The sequence below is a fragment of the Pipistrellus hanaki genome (assembly GCF_964339955.1).
Source record: "Pipistrellus hanaki genome assembly, chromosome: 9".
Taxonomy (NCBI): Eukaryota; Metazoa; Chordata; class Mammalia; order Chiroptera; family Vespertilionidae; genus Pipistrellus; species Pipistrellus hanaki.
In genome coordinates this window covers 66,129,703-66,152,276 of record NC_140511.1, presented here as the reverse complement: position 1 = coordinate 66,152,276, position 22,574 = coordinate 66,129,703, and the positions used below count along the sequence as shown (strand labels likewise).

At 39.9% G+C, this 22,574-nt stretch overlaps 1 protein-coding gene and 1 pseudogene across 2 annotated transcripts in view; one reads left to right on the top strand and one right to left on the bottom strand.

Annotated features, from left to right (window-relative positions):
* Positions 1-1,145: 1,145 nt before the first annotated feature.
* MTCH2 (mitochondrial carrier 2) lies at positions 1,146-22,183 on the bottom strand. Its single transcript, XM_084894948.1, has 13 exons — positions 21,901-22,183; positions 18,857-18,941; positions 18,598-18,704; positions 14,630-14,656; positions 14,393-14,455; positions 12,463-12,520; positions 12,156-12,207; positions 11,671-11,730; positions 10,467-10,560; positions 9,016-9,063; positions 7,799-7,866; positions 4,524-4,599; positions 1,146-1,769 (listed from the first exon to the last, which is right to left on the bottom strand). The coding sequence occupies exons 1-13, from the start codon at positions 21,985-21,987 to the stop codon at positions 1,683-1,685; spliced, it is 912 nt and encodes a 303-aa protein (XP_084751074.1). The 5' UTR covers positions 21,988-22,183; the 3' UTR covers positions 1,146-1,682.
* LOC311628097 (small ribosomal subunit protein eS24-like) overlaps positions 5,140-22,574 on the top strand; it is a 210,116-nt pseudogene continuing 192,681 nt past the window's right edge. The window contains exon 1 of the transcript XR_014797070.1: positions 5,140-7,077. The product of XR_014797070.1 is annotated as a small ribosomal subunit protein eS24-like (transcript). The remainder of the gene's footprint in view (positions 7,078-22,574) is intronic.

The following is a 22,574-nucleotide window of genomic DNA, read 5'->3' as shown; positions in this document are numbered from 1 at the left end:
ATGAATAGCCTTTAAACTTAATGAGGAACATAGGAATAGCACCCTTATCGGACCTATTGCTTGGATGTAGTCAGACTGACTAGATTGGTACTTTGAACAATTCCAGGCCTTGGTGAAATTTTTTAGCAGCCCAACTTGCACAGGCCAAACCAGAGTCTTGGCGCCCTCTGGTGGAAGACTGGTCCTTACAGTCAGATTTAACTAGGAATAGGCAGGCGTGTATGAGCACAGAAGCCACAGGATAATAAACATGGCACATTTTCCTAGATCATCTTTACTTGAAGACTTTTTTTTGGGGAAAAAGATGGGTAATGCAAAAACATTTTTATATTAAAACAAATTCATATAATATTGAATAGAATATAAAATTTACATTACTTTTTAAGACAAAGTAAGAGACATCAAAGACATTTCAAGGTAAGCTACTCATGAGCTTCAGGCTGATTCCTAGACCCTGGAGAAGGAGAGACCTGCATGCTCAGTCGGATATCATGGGGGCTGCTGCTTTGAAAGAGAAATCTGAGAAGCAGCAAATTAAGAGCTTACTCATTTGGCAACATCCTAGTGGGTTACTTAATTAAGTAAAACAACATGCTTTCTCATCTTGGAGCATTTTAACCTGCTTTTAAAAGTCCTGAGTAAATAGAAGCTTTATGCTTGAGTTGAAATTCATTGCCTCCTAAAATGATTTTTTCCCTTCTATAAATGCTGTTAACATGCCTAACTGAGGGTATGACATGCGAGGTGGTCAATATCCTAAGAACCCTGTGGACTGTATCACCTGATATGAAGTTACAAGTATACTTTCCAAGGGTGTTTTAAGGAATGAAAAACAAACTACTCACCTTCTGCAACAAAAAGGAAACAAAACAAAAACTGAAGAACAGGAGTATATAAAATTAGAACTATGTAATGATGTCATTTAGGGACTGGAAAACACTTAGCTTTTAGAGAAGGGGCTACTGTTGTAGCATTTGCTTTTCATATTTTAAATGATAACGAGAATTTCTTTGGGGGAAAAAAAGCCGGTATGCTTCTTTTCCAAATCTTGCTTATTCTCTATAATTTTTTTCTTCTTCTTTCTGTTGACAACAATTTATTACTTTGCAATAACAGATTGAAGGTGTGGATGCTTCATGTAGAGATTTTGTAGGATGATTTAGCAATGGATTGTCCTTTTTATGAAGTATGAGAGACAGGATTAATAAAAACGCCTAGAAGCATATAATGGGAGGCAAATTCTGGTGGATACTGCTGAGCTTTTAGGGTGTACTAAAGAAAGGTCATTCATGACCTTCCATACAGTTTGCCTTACTATTCTTAAGTTTTACAGAATTATTTATCTTTCTTCTTGGGATTGTACTCTTCATTTTACAAAGCCTTGAATTAAGACCAAATCACATGACAATAGTTAGGAAAAATACAACTTTTTTTCCTGTTTAAGTAAAATAAAGAGTCTGGAGCAAAAATGTATAATTTCAGAATAACTAAAGGGGAATATTAGTGGTAAATTATGCTGTGCTGGGAAAAAGAACAAAAAAAGGCAGACACCAAATACCTCCATTTTCCCAAGAGTAAATGATTATTAAAAAAGCGTGCCACACTGTATAGAAATCAACATTCTCTCCCATAATTCTGTGCATCTGGGACTATAGAAATGTCACTGTCCCTGTCCCACATCTTCAAATTAACATTCTCAGGTCACAACAATAAGTCTTCCCAAAGGGGACCTTCCGGAAAAACAAGCTATTTCCTCGGCTCAAATTTCCCTGGAAAACAAATAAATACAAATAAAATCTAGTGTGAAGATGAGATCAGCCAATCCAAATCAGCAGAGATCTTTCTAGACATGTTTCTAGGAGAAAAGTGGCTAGGACAAAACCAATGATCACTAAGAGTAGCAATTTGTACTTTCTGACTCATGCTGAGGTTTTGTAGAAGTAACTCTAATTTTGCCACATAGATAAGGCAAAACTTTCTTACTTATTTGGACAAAATTCCCAGTTTGGACTATAGCTCTGACACTTGCTGGCTGGGCTATGAAATGAATCATTATTTATAGAGTGCTGAGAACAGTCCTAACGTAAGTGCTAGCTTTTATTTATTTTTTGAAATACATGTCTTGCTGAAACCAGTTTGGCTTAGTGGATAGAGCATCAGCCTGTGGACTAAGTAGTCCCAGGTTCGATTCCGGTCAAGGGCATATACCTTGGTTGTGGGCACATCCCCAGTGGGGGTGTCCAAGAGGCAGCTTATTGATGTTTCTCTCTCATCGATGTTTCTAACTCTCTATCCCTCTCTCTTCTTCTCTGTGAAAAATCAATAAAATATATATTTTTAAAAATAAAATAAAATACATGTCTTTATTGATTTTTAGATAGAGAGGGAGAGAGAGATAAAAACATCAATGATGAGAGAGAATCATTGATTGGCTGCCTCTGTACGGATTCTAGCTGTGCCCTATCAGGGAATGAAACTGTTACTTCCTGGTTCAGAGGTCAACACTCAACCACTGAACCACATTGGCCAGGTGCTTTTATTTTTTTTTTAATGGAGTTGTCAGGTCTCTAGGAAGAGGTTATACAATCTTATAATTAAAGTAGTAACGTGTGAGTTTAACTGTGAAGTTAGATAGCCTACACATAGATCCCACTCTCCCAAATATAGACCATGTAACCTTGAGTTACATAATTGGTGTTATTTAACTGTTCAAAATCCCAGTTTTTCCATATGTAAAGTAGGATGATAGAAAATGGTTATTTTGCCCAGCCAGTGTGGCTCACTTGGTTGAGCATCATCCTGTGCACCAAGAGGTCACAGGTCAGGGCACATGCCTGCATTTTGGTCTCTATCCCTAGTAGAGGGCATGCAGGATGCAGATCTATGATACTCTCTCATCATTGATGTTTCTGTCTCCCCACCACCTCTCGGAAATTAATAAAAATAAAATTATAGGGATGGGGAAAGGACAGAGGGTGGGGTGGGAACCTGGTGAAGGGGAGCAATTGAGGGGGGGAAGAGGATCACATTTGTAATAATCTGAACAATAAAGATTTATTAAAAATAAAATTATATAATAAAAACATAAAGAAAAGAAAGAATTCTATTCTGGATTCAAGGAGGGTCTTGTTGCATATGCACACTGAGCATAAACAACTACAGTAGTACTGAGCTCTATGAATAAAGGCTTTTCTCATATGTATCACTAGTGCAAAAATATAATGAAACAAAGAATTTCTTCATATATTTTCTTCTACAATCCTATAAAAAGTGCTACCTACTCACCCTGGCTGGTATGGCTAAGTGGGTTGGACCATTATCCTGTGCACTGAAAGGCTTCAGGTTCAATTGCCAGTGGGGGCACCTATGTGAGGCAACCAATCGATGTTTCTCTCACACATCAATGTTTCTCTCTCTCCCCTCCTCTCTCTTAGTAAAAAACAAACAAACAAAAAAAAAACAACAAACGCATATTTTTGGGTAAGGATTGAAAAAAAAAAAAGGGCTTTCCTCGCAAAAACAAGCTTTAAACTGATGGCAATTTTAAGTGATCCTGTTAAATTTAGCACACAGCTATCTATTACTTTGGTTCCTAATAAAACTTTGCCTAGAGTGATCAGGAATTTTTGGTTGCAGATGATGTATCTCACAGCAGTAACAAGCAATAAATTGGAGTCAGAACAAAATGATCCACTAACATGTTTAGGAGACATAACTAAATGACTAGAACAAAACCAGGATTAAGTCTCTAGCAGCAAGAGACTAGGTCTATCAACATCCTTGTGAACAAATAATGACATAAACAACTTCTCATTTCTCCGTTTACTCCTACCACACTGTAATAAAACACTTGAATGCATAAGGAGATTACGAGAAGTTACAAAAAGTAAAGTTGGAAAAAAAAAAAAAAAAAGGAAATCAAGGCTATCATTTTCACAACCAGGATAAGCATTTACCCAGAGCCCATTTGTAATTTGTATGTGATCACTCAAAAGGCATCTGGATCACATCCTGCTTCTTCATTATCCTTGCTTTCTTTTTTATAAATTTAAAAACTTTAAAAAATATATATATTTTATTGATTTTTCAGAGAGGAAGAGAGAGGGACAGAGAGCTAGAAACATCGATGAGAGAGAAACATCAATCAGCTGCCTCCTGCACAACCCCCCACTGGGGATGCACCCACAACCAAGGCACTTGCCCCCAACCAGAATCAAACCTGGAACCTTTTAGTCCACAGGCCGATGCTCTATCCACTGAGCCAAACCCATTTCAGCACCCTTGCTGATTTCTAAGCAGCACATTTTACTACTCTGCCAGATGACATATGGAGCATTGTCAAGAGCACAGTAATTAATAGCTAAAAGGTAAGCTATAAGAATTAACCTGGGATCCCAGAAACATTAATTAAGAAAACAAACAAAAACAAAATAAAATAAAATATATTAAGGAGGGGGGGGTCCGGGGGGAGGTGAAAAGGGGAAGGATAGGGCCAAGAAAGGAAGAGAAAATGAGAGAAGTACCTCTTTTTGTAGCATGTTCCAGCAATCTAGCCAAGAAGTATATATTGGGGAGTAAGGAGGGCACCCACCAGCAAGCCTGAAACAGAAATAAAGATGAGCTCAAGTTAATATTCACAAAACATTCTCTCAAGAGTCCAGTAAACCTTTGTCAAAATATTCTCTTGCCTCAAAGTTTCTTCTGAGAGACAATTTTAGTTCTAATAAACTTACCTTATATTTATGTTTTGAATCAATGAATAAACACTTCAGTTATGTTCTAAAACATGTAGGTTTTTAATTTGTGGAGATATGAAATTCTAGAACACAGTGCTTTCCACTCAAAATTATATAATTAAAAGAGTAGGAAAATGGGATTTAAAAACTAGTGTTGCCGTAAGTGGTTTGGCTCAGTGGATAGAGCATCGGCCTGCGGACTGAAAGGTCCCAGGTTTGATTCTGGTCAAGGGCATGTACATTGGTTGCGGGCAGGTCCCCAGTAGGGGGTGTGCAAGAGGCAGCTGGTCGATGTTTCTCTCTCATCGATGTTTCTAGCTCTTTATTCCTCTCTCTTCCTCTCTGTAAAAAATAAAATATATTAAAACAAAAAACAAAACAACACAAAAAACCCCCCCATAAAACTAAGTGGTGCTTAAAAGCACCTAAAGAGGAAACAGTGCCTCTCTTTTCCTCCCTGGCTGCCTGAAGGTCAACTTTCATCATGAATGACACAGTAACTATATGGACCAGGAAGTTAATGACCAACAGACTACTTCAGTGGAAGCATATGGTCACTGATGTCCTTCACTCTGGGAAGGCAACAGTACCCAAGACAGAAATTTGGGAAAAACTAGCCAAAATGTATAAGACCACACCTGATGTCATCTTTATGTTTGGATCAGAATCTACTTTGGTGGTGGTAAGACCATTGGCTTTGGCAAGATTTATGATTCCTTGGATTACGCAAAGAAAAATGAACCCAAATATAGACTTGCAAGGCATGGCCTATATGAGAAGATGACCTCAAGAAAACAGAGAAAGGAATGCAAGAACAGAATGAAGAAAGTCAAGGGGACTGCAAAAGCTAATGCTGGTGCTGGCAAAAAGGAGGAGTCAAGAATCTTCAGGACTTTATCTGTGGTGATTGTGCAGATTTTTCATGAAAGGATTAATAAACTAAACTTATATGTGAGGGGGAAAAAGGACACCTAAATATGACAACGGATATAACAGTGGTGACTACATGCTTTTACTCAGGTATAATCACTTCCTTTCCAAGAATTATAAGGCATAAACACACTTAACACATCCTTCAAGTATACTCTGGGCTAAAATATGGCAGCTCCTCTACAAATCACAAAGCAAACAGAACGTAACATGATATGAAACACTAGAGGCCCGATGCATAAAATTCATGCCAGGATAGGCCTTCCTTCCCCAGGCTTCTAGCACTGGCTTCCCTCCGTCGGCTGGTACCTGGGACCTGGGCTTCCCTCTCTGATGGACCGCCCAGCAGAGGGAAGCCCCGCCCACCCACCTCAGCATAGTCCTCCAGGTAGTGTGGGCCTCCCTCTTTGGGGTGATCATGGAGTCCCCACTCAATTGATTACCCGCTGGCTGGTGGCCTGGGCCTCCCTCTGCAGGGCGATCGTGGAGCAATGGCGGGGCCCCCCCTGACCAATTGCATTGCATCCGCCTTGGCTGTCCTGGCACCAGTGCATGTCACAGTGTGGTTGTCCAGGCAGTGGTTCTGCTGTTTGGCCATTCGGTCGATTTGTTATAATGCTTTAATTTTTATAGATGACAACTGTGCTCCAAACTCCATACAGCTTTCCAGTTGCTATCTTGTTAGAAAACAATGACATGTATGTCTAATGGTATATTGTATCAGGTACTGTATTAGTGCAGAATTCTCCTGAATCAAATCAAGAGGCAAAACCTGCTCCAACTCAGCATAGTCACCTGGAATCTAAAAGCTTGAACTCAATGGTATCCAGTACCACACCACACACATCCTTCCTGACCAATACACTGAAAGGTTAAGAAACTTCCCATGAACCAAATTCCCCATTTTTCTTTCTTTAAAACTCACTTTCTCCTAGGAAAAAACAGGTACAGATTGTCATTTAATCCCTGATATACCTGTTGTAATTTTCAAGAAAAAGTGGGTAAAGATTTAAAATAATGAAAGATGACCGGGACCAGTTTGGCTCAGTGGATAGAGCATAGACCTGCGGACTGAAAGGTCCCGGGTTCGATTCCGGTCAAGGACATGTACCTTGGTTGCAGGCACATCCCCAGTGGGGGGAGTGCAGGAGTCAGCTGATTGATGTTTCTCTCTCATCGATGTTTCTGGCTCTCTATCCCTCTCCCTACCTCTCTGTAAAAAATCAATAAAATATATTAAAAAAAAAAAAAAAAAAAAAAAAAGGTAGCCGAAACCGGTTTGGCTCAGTGGATAGAGCGTCGGCCTGTGGACTGAAAGGTCCTGTGTTCGATTCCGTTCTAGGGCATACACCTTGGTTGCGGGCACATCCCCAGTGTGTGTGTGTGTGTGTGTGTGTGTGTGTGTGTGTGTGTGTATGCAAGAGGCAGCTGATTGATGATTCTCTTTCATCGATGTTTCTAACTCTCTACCCTTCTCTCTTCCTCTCTGTAAAAAATCAATAAAATATATTTTTAAAAAAGTAAAAAATAAAATAAAATAATGGAAAGACGTAAAAATAAAATAATTTGGTAATTATCTGGTCCTTATAGGACTTATACTGGCAAGTGCATATAATAGTATATAAGTACTTCAGAAATATTATCTATACTTTCCCTTATTCCAAAAAAACAGATATGAGGTGGCCACTTATAATATAAACTAGAGGCGGATGCACAAAATTCGTGCAAGAGTAGGCCTTCCTTCCCCTGACTGCTGGCACCAGCTTCCCTCCTGCAGGCACCCTGGACTCAGACTGCTTCCCTCCTCCTTCCACCAGCAGGCACCCGGGGCCGGGTTGGCTTCCCTCGGGCCGCCCTCAGACACCTGTAACCTGGGCTGACATGTAAGCTTGGCTTCCCTCTGGCCTTGGCTTTATCAGGAAGGTCGTCCAGAATGATATCCAGTTTAATTAGCATAATACCCTCTTATTAATATAGATTAATGCCACTGCTGATACATGGGACACAGAGAAAAAATTTTGGAAATCTAATAATAGCATTAACTGTACTTTTTGCCCTGACATTTCCACCAGGACCACTCTGCTTGTCAAACACACAGCAGCCAACTACCAGAAGAAATGCAAAGCACTTACCCGCAATTGTTGACAGCCATGAGATTAGAGACAAGCACAAAGGGATAGGTCAACATACTGGCAAAAAACTGTAAAACAGTAAAACAACAGCTAAGTTATTAGGTCATCAGTCTCCTTTCTTCTCTTCTTTCTTCTCCTTAAAGTCCTAGTGCCTCTGTGGTCAAATACTCCAATACTGGTTTTGCTTTTTCAGTATTCCAGGAAAGACTAAATGACAAAATTTTCAATCTGAGATGCTTCCTTCCCTTAATATACCATTATAGCTAACATTTTAACTAAAGGCCAGAAGAAATCTCTTATTTTGTGATTGAGTCCTCATTCAAAACTGAACTAGTATTTAAGAGAAAAAGCAAATAACACCGCTGAAAAATATAAGAAAACACTCTCGCCAGTGTGCTCAGGGGTTTGAGCATTGACATATGAACCAGGAGGTAATATTTCATTCATTCCTGGTCAGGGAACATGCCCAAGTTGTGGGCTCAATTCCCACTGTGGGGCATGCAGGAGGCAACTAATAAATGGCTCTTTCTCATCATTCATGTTTTTATCTGGCCCTCTTCCTTCCTCTCTGAAATCAATAAAGATATATTTTTTAAAAAAAGGAAAGAAACATGAATAGCCTTCCAAAAACAATGAAAATGACTTCAGCCCTAACTGGTTTGGCTTAGTGGGCTGAAAGTTTGATTCCAGTCAAGGGCATGTACCTTGGTTTTGGGCACATCCCCAGTAGGAGGTGTGCAAGAGGCAGCTGATTGATGTTTCTCTCTCATTGATATTTCTAGCTCTCTATCCCTCTCCCTTCCTCTCTATAAAAATCAATAAAATATATTTGAAAAGAGAAAAAAAGAAAGAAAATGACTTCAGAAGTCAACTACTGGAAGGCTCCATATGATCAAAGTGGGTGCCTTCTCCACGGTAAGAACAACGGGCTGCAGGGAGAAGCAGCCCTGAGAATCAGGGAAAGCTGTGATGAGAATGCCCACATCCCTCTCCTGAAAGCTGAACACCAAACCATGTGGGCTTGTTTTCACTGGTACTGTTATGTAGGAACTCTAGGCTCTTCTTAGCTCTGACAAACATTAACAAATCTGACTTTCCTGGGAAACATCTGGTTGCTTTAAAGCAGTGGTAATACAGACCAAATTAACACACACACACACACACACATACACACAATTTTTAGAAGGTTAAAAGGATTTAAAAAAACAGCAACTCACTCCTGTGACAGCTTGGGAATAACTCTTCATTTCATTCATGGTAGAAACCTAAAACAGGAAGGAAGCCTTTATTAGAATGAATAATATGATAAGATGAAGTTGACAGTAACAGCTAGTTGTCCCCAACCACATCCATATATTCTATCTCTAAATTATCATTTTTACAGCTTGAAAATTAATCTTGAGCATGAAAACATAAAATACTGATTATGAACATAAAGACAGTGGACAAAATGATGAATCTGATTCAAAATTAACAGATAAATTCACAGTAGATGAATTTATAAGATGGCTTAAGAACAACAAATGTAACAGCCTGAGGATTTCAAAAGAAAATGAGATTGGTAACCTTTCCCCATGTCCTAGAAATTCCTTTTACGGTGTACCTCTATGTGCACCCAGCTGTGTCCTAAATGCTTTGGAGACCAGCCTCTGTACTCAAGAAGCTTACAACATGGATTTAGTCATATCCTTGGGTCTGTTCTATTTTCCACCATGTTAAGGAGCTGAGTGTGTACAAAGAGGCCCACAACTGCTTAAGTGGAGGAAACACTACTTCTAGGAAAGGCTGATTGCCCAAATCTTCCAGACTGACGTTTCTAGAAAGCCCAATACAGGATTACCTTAACATTTCAGATTAGACAAAACACATTGAATAACTATAAAACAGTCCTGTTTCATGGTGGCCTCTACAATTAGCTATCAATAAAGAAGTGATCCTTGTAGCAAATTTTTTGCGCTTACTCTGCTACACATAGGGCTTTTTAGGTACGTTTCTCTATGGTAAATACACTGAGTGGCCAGATTATTATGATCTCTGAATGCATAATAATCTGGCCACTCAGAGTATATCCTATATAATAAAAGGCTGGCCGAAACCGGTTTGGCTCAGCGGATTGAGCGTCAGCCTGCAGACTGAAGGGTCCCGGGTTCGATTCCGGTCAAGGGCATGTACTTTGGTTGCGGGCACATCCCCAGTGCGGGGTGTGCAAGAGGCAGCTGATCGATGTTTCTCTCTCATCGATGTTTCTAACTCTCTATCCCTCTCTCTTCCTCTCTGTGAAAAATCAAAAAAAAAAAAAAAAAAAAAAAGGGCTGATATGCAAGTTGTCCCCTTGACCAGGAGTTCGACTAGAAGGTAGGCCGGCCAACTGGCCATGTTCCCTTCCCCTGGTCAGGCTGGCCGGCCCCCACCCATGCATGAATTCATTCACGGGGTCTCTGAGTGGCTAGATTATTATGCATTCAGAGGTCATAATAATCTGGCCACTCAGTGTATGTAGTATGGGTCATCCCGTGAACCTTTGAAAACTTGACTAATGCTTAGCTACATAATGATGAGTCTGGCACATAACAAATTGCTATCTTACTTTTTAAAACTAACTTACCATAGCTGCCGAGTGAATACAATAAAGTCAGCACTAGCACATCTCATCAAGGTCACAACTTACCCCACTGTCCAGTGCATAGGTATTGACGAGGTAGGCCAGTGAGTTACAGAGCCACAAAGAAATGATGTCACCTAGGAGGCGAGGAATAAGACCCCTACATGGAGAAACAATAAAAATAAGAATCAAGAAGTGTGATCAATAAGAAGATAATCCAGCCGAAACTGGTTTGGCTCAATGGATAGAGCGTCGGCTTGGGGACTGAAGGGTCCCGGGTTCGATTCCGGTCAAGGGCATGTACCTTGGTTGCGGGCATATCCCCAGTAGGGGGTGTGCAGGAGGCAGCTGATCGATGACTCTCTCTCATCGATGTTTCTAACTTTCTTTCTCTCTCCCTTCCTCTCTGTACAAAAATCAATAAAATATATTTAAAAAAAAAGAAAAAAAAAAGAAAAAAAGAAGATAATCCAAACACTTCCCAAAGAATTAGAGATTTCAAAACATTCTAGAGAATGGAAAAGACATCAAATACCAGTTGTTCATTCTAGTTGATACAATTGTACTTGAAGCAAATCTCTAATGACTTTCATTCCTCTTTTTAAAATACACATCAGCCATACTCCTTTAAGCTATAGCCAATGGCTCACCTTACTATTAACAACTACTTTGGAGAAGAGACTTAAATACTGTTTTTGCTAAACTATATTTTATACTCAAAGTTGGCAGGGCAAAAGATGAAAAAAATTACAAAATGAGAATGATCCAAATACAGGTATAGGTAAGAGACATAAAAAACCCCATGTTTTGAGAGTCTCAGTGATCTTTGTGGAGGAGTGTGGAATAGAGGGACAAAAATTAGTCTACAGACTGAAGACCAGATTCAAAGGTCACATCTATCACATCAGCTATACAACCAGCATCAATTGAACTTCCCAGAGCATCCATTTAAAAAATATATACCTAAAATGAGAATAACATGGCTGTTCTGCCCATTTCCCAGAGTACTTATGACACATGAATAAAATCAATTATATAGAAACACTCTGAAAATTAAAAAGGACCATTTACTTAATAATGCAATTTTTACTATTAATTAAAGAAAGAGAGGAGCAACCTTAAATTCAAAGTAAATTCAAGGGAATTGATACACCCTTGCAAAAACATATTCTCTCAGGATACATATTAGATGATTTCTCTTTTTATCAAAAATTAATTTTCCTTATTTCCACTTACAAAAATCACACACACAAATCAGCGATTTACTCACGCAAAAAATCCTATCATGCCCTCTTCCCGATAGATGGTTACTATGGATTCACAAAGTCCACTAGATACAGAAGAAAGAAAGGTAAAATACATTAAGATTCTTTTAAAGCTATTTTTTAAATATCCCATTATCATTTCTGACGAAGTCAAATTCCCTCCACCCCCACCCCCCACCCTCCTTTCTATCACTCTTATTCTGCAAAGGTGGTTGAATTTGGGCACAGAACTGAAGATATTACTACTACCTAAGGATATTGTCACAGTGTGAATTTGGACTTCAGTGGCTCTATGACTTCAGTGGCTCTATAACTCCTAAACCTACCTGGGTCATTTTCTACTATTTTGTGGGTTTTATGCAGATCAAACGATATAAGGTATATGAACTGTTCTATAAACACTAAGGCAATATAACAATATAAAGCACTATTATTCTAATACATTGGTTTCAACAGATCTCCTTGAATACTTGAAAACAAAAACACTTACCAGTACTTGGATTCTCTGCCAATGAACTGTACCATGGATCTCAGAGTGATCACTACAGAACACAGAAAATAATTTTTTTTTAGACTTCCGAGATAAATTTTGATAGCCCTGGGGGAAAAAAAAAAAGGTTTTCCCACCTAAAGCCACTTTGCTTTCTGGATAAATTGGATAAAAGCCAAAACATAAAGCAAACAAAAACATGCAGGCAGGGCACTTTCCTGATTCCCATGCCAACCATCTAAGCCGTCAGGAGAGATCATGGTATAGAAGAGAAAAGTCAGATTTCAGTTATCAATTGCAAACATACCATGGAAGGGATGTGTGATGAGGGTAGCAGCAGAACGAGCCAGCATCTCTCGTGTTGTCTAGAAACAATCAACACACACTTCTGAAATCTAAATAAATGACACTCAAATTCCTGTGAGAAGTAATGTGGGTGGATATTACAGAATAAGAAAGTGAGCGACCAGCACCCGTGCCCTGAAGTCAGGAAGAATAAGTAATTTAAATAACCACAATATAACACACCATCACCGTATCATACCTTTCATTCCCAGATTTCAATGTTACAGTTACTGCTTAAATTTTCTTGGCAGAGATTTATTATCTTCTCAATTTTTCATATAAGAAAAACAAAAGTAAAGAAACAGGGAGGGCCTGGCCAGTGTGGCTCAGTGGTGGATCGTCGACCTATGAACCAGGAGGTCACGGTTTGATTAGTGATCAGGACACATGTCCAGGTTGTGGGCTCAATCCCTAGTGTGGGATGTGCAGGAGGCAGCTGATTGATGAGTTTCTCTCATCATTGATGTTTCTTTTTTTAAATATATTTTATTGATTTTGTACAGAGAGGAAGGGAGAGAGAGAGTTTAGAAACATCAATGAGAGAGAGTCATCGATCAGCTGCCTCTTGCACACCCCCTACTGAGGATGTGCCCGCAACCAAGATACATGCCCTTGACCGGAATCGAACCCGGGACCTTTCAGTCCCCAAGCCGATGCTCTATCCATTGAGCCAAACCGGTTTCGGCTCATCATTGATGTTTCTATCTCTCTCTCCCACTTCCTTCCTCTCTGAAATCAATAAAATAAAAATAAATAAGTAAAATTTTAAGAACAAGGAGAGTCATCAGCAGTCGCTGAACTGGAATAAAAACTATGAGGCCTGTATTCAGATTATTAAGTGGCTCTCTCATTGTGAGTGATTTCAGAGACTCATAACTATGCTAGACAAATGTGAGGCTCAATTTTATCTGTACCAACATCTCTGGGAGATCAAAACTTTAATTTTTTAATTTTTATTATTATTATTATTTTTTTTACCACATCCCATAACCCTGTAGTATCTTAGAGCTGCTATATTTATCCTAATTTATCTTTCTTTTTACAGAACTCCATTTAAAGGTAGTAAAGAAAGCTAAATTACAATACTTGGAGGCAGTTATAAACAGAGCAGCTTATTCATTTTTGCATGTAAACATTATCTTCAGTCATTAAGTTAAGACATTTCTCACTCCTATTCTTGCGGTAATACTGAAAAGATCCTATGAGGCAGGATGGGTAACTAAAGTTAAGAAAAGACAAAATACCTATCTCAACTTTTAAGGAAATTCATTCCAAAGAAAACGAAGTTGATTCATCTGACGTCTAGACCCACCGTAAGGTTTGTTTTTTGGAATATATATTTTAGACGGCAGCATTAACTAGAAAATTGTGACCTTACTAAAGACAATTAGACAATGTAAAGACTAAGAAATAAGAGTAGTTACGAAAGCCATAAATATTAAGTCAGGAATGAAACAGACTCCAATGGCAGAGATTAAGAGTGGGATGTGGATGATGAGGAATCTTCCAAAGTCAGAATATTGTTGCAAAAGCATTTCTGGATATATATTGTAATATCCAACACACAAAGGGCCTGGCCACTATTTTAACAATTCTGTACCAGAGAATTTTAACTCTACTCTTTTAGTAGAAACCTCTTCAATTTTAAAGATGAAACAAGTGGCAAAGTTACGTTTCCTTGAAATGTACATCTTCAAAACAGCAAGCAATGCTTTTCTTCTTCTTCTTTTTTTAATGTTTTATAGATATATTAAAGACCAAATTATACTGAAGGTTTAATTCCATTTGGAACAGACACTGCACAGACAGGCCTGATGATCCTGATCCTACAACCGCCACACTGCAAATCCTCTGATTTAGGGAAATAGCATAGGGCATAACTCATCTCTTACCTCCTTGATAACGTGGTCGAAGGAAGATGGGGCTTCTTTCGGTACACTTCCTGGTCCTACCTCCTGGAAATCAAATAAAAGACATATCTTGATGGTTTTAAATAGAACTGTTAAACAGGAGGTCACCCTGTATGCAAACATTCACTGAAATGAAAGGGAGACTGTGCTTGCCCCTTCTTCAAAGAGGACCAAAGAAGAAGGGAATAGGCCCATGCACACAAATCAGCTCCAACGTACCTCAACCTTTTCAGTTTCCTGGCAATGCTGCAAAGGAAGAGAAGAGAAAGGATGATAAGGGCTATCACAATGTCACCGAGAGAGGACATAAAATGAAAACTCTATGGTAGAAAATATAACTTTTTTTTTTTTTGGCTGCAAATTTCCCATTAACTTAAATTTTAACTAAATTATAAGGAAGTAGCTCTAAGACAATTTTGTTTCTAAGTTTAACATATTAGTCAGCTGAAGGGACAAGCAAATGCTCAAGAAAACTCTTATCTAAAAGGAGAAAAAGGAAAACAAAACAAAAATCTAAGAACATCATTTACTGAACATATTTAACAAAAAAGAAATTGGTTAAAAACATAGCCTAGGAATAAGGCAATGGAAAAAACCTCCTGTCTTTCACAGAGAAAAGCAGGACCAATACCAAATTAGGGCAAAACTCTTTCCTTCACTGTACAAAAGAGAACTGGTGCTAAGTCTGAATCGCTGAAATCGCCTCACATTGTCTTTTGTATCTCTTTCCAAAACAAGCAAGAGCCTTTTTTTTTCTACCAGGGAAGAAAGCATGAATACTGATGGAGCTCACACTATATTGAAAGAGGAAATAGCATTTGTGGGATATTTCAGAAATAAACGATGGGCTAGGTGAAATGAAAGACTCAGACAATTAAGCTCCCAGTCATATCAGATAGATGGTTACTATGATTAAAAAAAGACAACACTTTATCTTGTAAAAAGAATTATGTTTTTAAAGATCAGAGGCAAGAGAACAAAGATCAAGATTAAACAAAATAGTGTTTTTGGTCAATTAGAGGTCTTTGACTAGAATTAATTGTAATAGTTCTGGGCATGTTTAAAAATTTTCACTTATACTTTGCTTTTTATTGCATTAATAAAATTTTCTGCCTGTCATGTCTACATTATTCCAAACAGATTTCAGTTTAACTCTTGTTCAGGTACATAGAACTCTTTCTTATAAAGCTTTACAGTTGTATCAACCCTAATTTGGTGTGTCTTCTTGACTGCATAAACTGTTTTTGATACTAAATGTAGTACCAATCCATTTATTTTCATTTGACTACACGTGAAACACATATTCCAATGGATATTTGGATACCTCAAGTTTGTCCTACTTTCCTTTTACATAAAGGAACTTGGTTTCAAGCAATAATTTCACTTTGCTCTCAGTCTATACCTAAACCTCTTTTGACTACATGACAATTGCCTTTATGTATGTGAATCTCATTTAGGTAACAGCAACACTTTTAATGAGCCCAGAGAAGGGTGTGACTAGAAAAGAAACAGTAATCACTCCACCAAAAAAACATTAATACTCCATCATTCTGACCCACAGACTACCCGGAACTGGGCTTCTAAATTCAGTCCACAGGCATGACAATAGGAATAATATAAAGAGTCCAGCTGGTATGGCTCAGTGGTTGAGCATAGACCTATGAGGAGGTCACAGTTCAATTCCCAAGTCAGGCAGCTGATCGATGATTCTCTCATCAATGTTTCTAACTCTCTGTGGGCTCAATCCCCAGTAGGGGGCATGCAGGAGGCAGCCAATCAACGATTCTCTCTCATCATTGATGTTTCTCGCTTCTCCTCTCTCTTCCTTCATCTCTGAAATAAATAAATATATATATATTAAAAAAAATAAAAAGAATAACATAAAGAATACTAAAATAACTGGAGGGTGAAATAATTTCCAGGTGAGAAACTGACTGAAAAACCTCTCCAACTCAAATCAAGGCTGAAAAGCACTTAAAATCTAAGCCAACTAGATCATGCAACTATTTAATAAAATCATGATTTGCTGAGCAGATGATAAAACATTAGAACTGGGGCAATGTTAAAGCCTAAAAAACTACAAGGAGGATTATACTGGATACTATTTAAATAAGCCATTAGTAAATATTTAGAATTTAGCACATCTTATACATTATAGGTTGAAAGTATTATACTGATTTGGTTAGCAAACACTACTATATTTCTTGAGTTATAACACACCCTTGGTGCCAATAGAAGACAGAATAATTCATTAGGAAAAAAAAATTAATTTTGCATTCTCAATCATACTAATGCTGAATAACCTTCCCATGGACTTTTTAAATGATTCAAATTTGTACTCATAACACCTTTATAAATAGAGCAAAGGGCAATGCTGTTTCACCTACATTGTAATGATGCAACTGAGAAACCAGTACAATTAAAATTATATGCTTTAGGCCGGTTTGGCTCAGTGGATAGAGCGTCGGCCTGCAGACTGAAAGGTCCCAGGTTCTATTCCAGTCAAGGGCATGTACCTTGGTTGCGGGCACATCTCCAGTAGGGGGTGTGCAAGAGGCAGCTGATCGATGATTCTCTCATCAATGTTTCTAACTCTCTATCCCTCTCTCTTCCTTTTTGTGAAAAATCAATAAAATTTATTAAAAAAAAAATATGCTTTAGCATTTGAAGTGAAAAGAAGCTGGTAAAACAAAGGACCACTAAAAAATAAATAAATCTGACTTTGATGTTTTAAAAAACATTATCAAACATCTCATACATACAGAAAAATTAAGAAAAACAATTCACCTTTATATCCACCACCAAGGTTAAATAGATGTTAACATTTTGCCCCTTTTGCTTAAGATCTCTTGCTTTCTTAAAATAAAATGCCACAGTTATAACTAAATTCCACCCTTACCTCTTCTCCCTTCCCAAAAGTAACCACTATCCTGCAGTTGTATACTTTTAAAAATATATATATTTTATGGAGTTTTTATAGAGGAAGAGATAGGGATAGAAAGCTAGAAACATCGATGAGAGAGAAACATCGATCAGCTACCTCTTGCACACCCCCTACTCGGGATATGCCCGCAACCAAGGTATGTGCCCTTAACGGGAATCGAACCTGGGACTTTTTAGTCCGCAGGCCAACGCTCTATCCATTGAGCCAAACCGGTTTCGGCTACAGTGGTATACTTTAGTGAGGTTTTAAAACAAATTTTCAAATTTGTGCAAATATAACACAGATATAGAAACAGTGCACAAAATACAAATGTACAATATAACAAGTAATCAAAAGGCAATATCCATATAGCCATGATCCAGGTAAAGAAAAATCATTTGCATTACCTCAGAACCCTATGCAAGGTCCCTCTTCTCTCTCTCCCCACAAATAAGTATTATCCTGATTTTTATGTTGATCTTGTTAAAAAAAATAAAATTGTAACAGAAAGTCTTTTACTAGGGCTTACTCTAAAAATAAAAGGAAAATAACTTCAGAAAGAGTTATGTTTCAATCAGCTTTCCTTCAAAGAAAGGAAAATCAGCTACAAAGGGGATCAAATAAGTGTATTTAAATTTTGCTTGAACAACAGGTTCAGCCCTAGTCAGTTTGGCTTAATGGACAGAACATGGTCCAAGGACTGAAGAGTTCCAGGTTCAATTCTGGTCAAAGGCAGATTGCAGACTTGATCCTCAGCCCTGGTTGGGGTGCATGCGGGAGGCAACCAATTGATGGGTCTCTCTCACATCAATGTTTTTCTCTCTCTGTCTCTCTCACTCTCTAAAAATGAATGTAACAATATCTTCAGGTGAGGAAAAGAACAACAGGTCCAGAGGAAGAAGGGTGTATAAAACAAAGATCCATTACTTCATTTCACCCAAATTCCCTTTGGTTCCCAAGATAGAATTAAGAATGGGTATTTCATGTAAATGTTTTTTTTTTTTCTTCCCCTTATTGCCATTTTCAGGGACCTTAATGACTTCAATGTCTTTAAGGCTCATAACATGGCTTTACTATTGCCAGCTTTCTCTAAATTTCTGCACAACACATTCAGGTAAGCAGACTCATTGGCTGGCTTCATGTAAATGTTTTTAAAGAAGAAAAGCCATGGCTTATAAATATATATATTTGGAATGTATAAGTAGGACAAACTGCATAAAAGATAATCTAAATCTGTAGGAAGATATCTGAATTTTCGTCTTACCTGTAAAACTTTGCCATGGACCACAGTTCCGAGAACTCCTGAACACAGCCTTGGAGTTAATCCTGTGAACAACCCACGCTTCCCATCGATGCTCGCAATGTGCTGAGCTAAGAACACAAGTCAGAAATTTAAATTCCAGTTGAAGGAAAGGGTTACATAGAAATTTCAAGGAAATATGCTTTCTAACAATTTTTTTCAGTAACTCCTGCCTGTCATGATCCTCAAAGTCATCCATTTCAAATAAATCAAAGACACTTACCATAACAAAAGAGACCAGGAAGCTGACATACTTGCCGCCCAAAAATGTTTCGTCCAATTGTTGGAGGAAGAGGTTCATATCCCACCTTTCAAAACAAGAGAATGCGTATATCACCACTCAGCAATATTCCCCTGAAGGCCTTGGTTGAAAGGTCTTGAATTAAGAACAAAATTAAGGTTAACATTTAACTCAAGTTAAAATGCTGTGTATGTATTTCAAAGGGATGATAAAGCATCATTCTTGACAGTTTTGTTTTGTCATTTGATAAGACTGGTTTCAATGAACTCCAAGTTTTCTTTTGGCTCAAATTCTATAAGGCAAGCTATTTAGCTGAGATACACTAATATCAAACTGAAAATGGAAAAAGGAAACTTTTGTGCTAGGAAAGCAAATGTTTACCGAGGAGGCTCAAAAATATTTTCTGAAGAAAATCTAACACATTTCATATATTTGGACAAAATGAGAAGACTAAGCTAACAACTTCATATTTGGCTAGCAAGACAAAACACTCAAAACGCAAGTGCAAATATAGCTGGATAATTCACTTGGAGAATAATTACAAGATATGGCCATGTTAAACAGCAGACTGTCATTAACAACCAAATGACGGCCATTTCAGAGTTAATGATTATCATCTTATTTCTAAAATATATTCGTTTTAGTGTTTGAGAGAATGAAACCGCTGTAGGACACGGTTTGGGCTCTACTGCTGTGATCCTTAACCTGCTCAATTAAATAACTCCTGATGGAGCTCGCTGAAAGTGTAACTATGCAACTATTTTTAAAAACTGTGTATTTGGGAATTTTACCATAACCCCTGAGACACTTGGCAACACGTAGATTTTGTGTAATTAGGATTAAGGATATTCAAGTTTTTGAGGCAAAAGCTTTGAATTTCACTAGGAAACTACATTCTGGAAAAGTACTGAGCAATGGACTCACACCAGATTTACTGTAAAATGCTGTCATCGGAGATACCATCTGGCCACAAACCTGTCAACTCTGGTTTAGATGACAGTATACATTCCAACCCGTCTTTGTTCTTGGTTTAAATAACTTATTTTACAATAGCATTTTACATATAGAATCTGAATCCAAAGGGGTCAACTCAACAGCACATCATTTTGGTTAGCATTAACTCAAGAATAAGAAATGTGGTCCTTCCTCCCTAGTGTCTTGCATATATTTTTTGTTGTTGTTAATCCTCACCGGAGACTATTTTTCCATTGATTTTTAGAGAAAATGGAAGGGAAGGGGAGACAGAAACATACCCTGAGTGGACAGATTATTATTATCTCTGAATGCATAATAATGTGGCCACTCAGTGTATATTAGAGGCCTGGTGCATGAATTTGTGCATATGTGGGGCCGGCCAGCCTGGCCAGGGGGAGGGGACATGGGCAGTTGGTCGGCCTGCCTGCTGGTGGAACTCCTGGTCGAGGGAACAATTTGCATATTAGCCTATAATTATATAGAATATACACTGAGTGGCCAGATTATTATGCGTTCAGAGATCATAATAATCTGGCCATTCAGTGTAGATGTGAGAGACACACATCAATTGGTTGCCTCCGCACTCACCCCAACCAGGGCGGGAGATGGAGCCTGCATCGGAAACACTTGCCCTGGGACAGAATGAACTGGGACCCTTTAGTCCGTGGTCAGATGCTCTATCCACTGAGCCAAACCAGCTAGGGCGTGTCTTGCATATTTCTGACAGAAAGGTAGACTTCTTTTTTAAAAGATAATTGTTTTAAAAAAAATATATTTTATTGATTTTTCACAGAGAGGGAAGGAAGAGGGATAGAGAGCTAGAAACATGGATGAGAGAGAAACATTGACCAGCTGCCTCCTGCACACCCCCCAGCAGGGATGTGCCCGCAACCAAGGTACATGGCCTTGACCAGAATCAAACCTGGGACCTTTCAGTCCGCAGGCCGACGTTCTATCCACTGAGCCAAACCGGCTTCGGCAGATAATTGTTTTTTTTATTGATTTCAGAGAGGAAGGCAGAGATTGGGAGAGATAGAAACATCAATGATGAGAGAGAATCATTGATCCCCTGCCGTGACCTCCTGGACCAGGGTCACAGGGGGAGGCTCAACCACTGAGCCACGCTGGCCGGCAGAAAGGGAACTTCTAAAAGCGTCCACTTCCTGGCACAATTCATGATGTAAGTATGTCAACTCTCACCAAAGGTAAGCTCCCTTTGGTGAGTTCCCTCCCATCACAGGGAAATGAAAAAGGCAACGGGTAATACTCTCTAACTCTAACCCCAGCTAAAAGCTGGCCTACCTGCCTGTGACTATAATTACCCTTTAAGAATTATTTTACAGCACATTGGAAACTAACATGTTTCAACTCCGCTAAAACTCTCTCCGCTGAACTGATTTCCAGCTCGGACAGAAGTGATTTCGGCGTCGGGAGCCACATGAGCGGCCGCGGCCGAGGGCGCTGGGGGACCCTCCCGCAGGTTCCGGCCCCCCTTCCTTCTCCCCGCTGAAAGGCTCCTGTGTTGGGTATCTGGGGCTAAAATCTCGGAACAGAAGAGCGGCAGTAACAGTAGTCAAAAAATAAAATAATGCTAATAAAACGTTCGCTCTCCTCTAATTTCAAATTTTAACAGATTGGCGTGTCTTGGGTCTGGGCAGGAAAAGGAGGGAATACTAACTTCAGAGAGGCGAGGGGGTGGGTTGGGGAAGGCCTCGGAGACGAGCGGCCGAGATCCACCTCAGGGGAGAAAACACAAAGTTCAGAGGAGCCACCGGGCAGGGCAGGGCCGGGCCGGGCAGGGCGGCAGTTGGCGGCGGGGACGGAGCGGGCCTCGCCTCCGGGCAGAGCGGCGGAGCCCCCCGAAGGCCCCCAGCAGCGGGAGGGGGCGGGCGGTGGGAGCTGTCCCCGCGGGGAAGGACCGGGCAGCGGAGTAGCATCTCGGGCGGCTGAAGGCCCGGGAAGGCTGGAGCCGGCCGGCCCTCCGTCGCCGGCGGGCAGCGGCAACCGAAGAGGGGAGCCGGGCGGGGATGGGGAATGGCGACGACTCATACCTGGATGAGCACCTTCACGTACATGAGCGGCTGGGACAAGATGGTGAGACCGGAGCCCAGGAGCACCTGACCGGCCGCGTCCGCCATGATGGCACCCGCGGACGGACGGACAGACCGAGCCACCTAGCGACCAAGCCGGCCCCGGATCACTGGCCCGCCCGCGGCGCGCGCGCACGCACACCCAGCGGCGCGCGCCTCTCCCCCAGGCCCCGCCCACCGCACCGCCCCGAGAAACGGCTGACGCTCGCGCGCCCGCGCAAGGGTCTGGGCGGGGCCTACGGGCCTGGTGCGCATGCGTCTTGCCGTGGCGTCCGCGCCCTCCACTAGGAACGGCAGTTTCTCTTGCGCCTGCGCAGACCGGAAGTGCCCGGAAGTAGAAGAATGGGCGTGGCAATGGGGTGTGTGTGACCCTGACAGCTAAGGCAAGGTCAGAAGAAAAATAATGGGAAGGATTCTTCGTTATGACTCGCCTCTGCAGTTGGCATTTGGGCATCAGCAACATAAGATCCAAAGGGTATTCGGCGTTAGAACCATAAAAAACACACTAACTCGCCAACTAATGGCCAACAATAACTCGGGTTGCTATTCATGCATTCATTCAATTAATGTTAACTTCTCAGAAATGCTTTCTCTGGTCTTTCTGTAAATTTACCTCCCCCTGTTTCCTACCACGG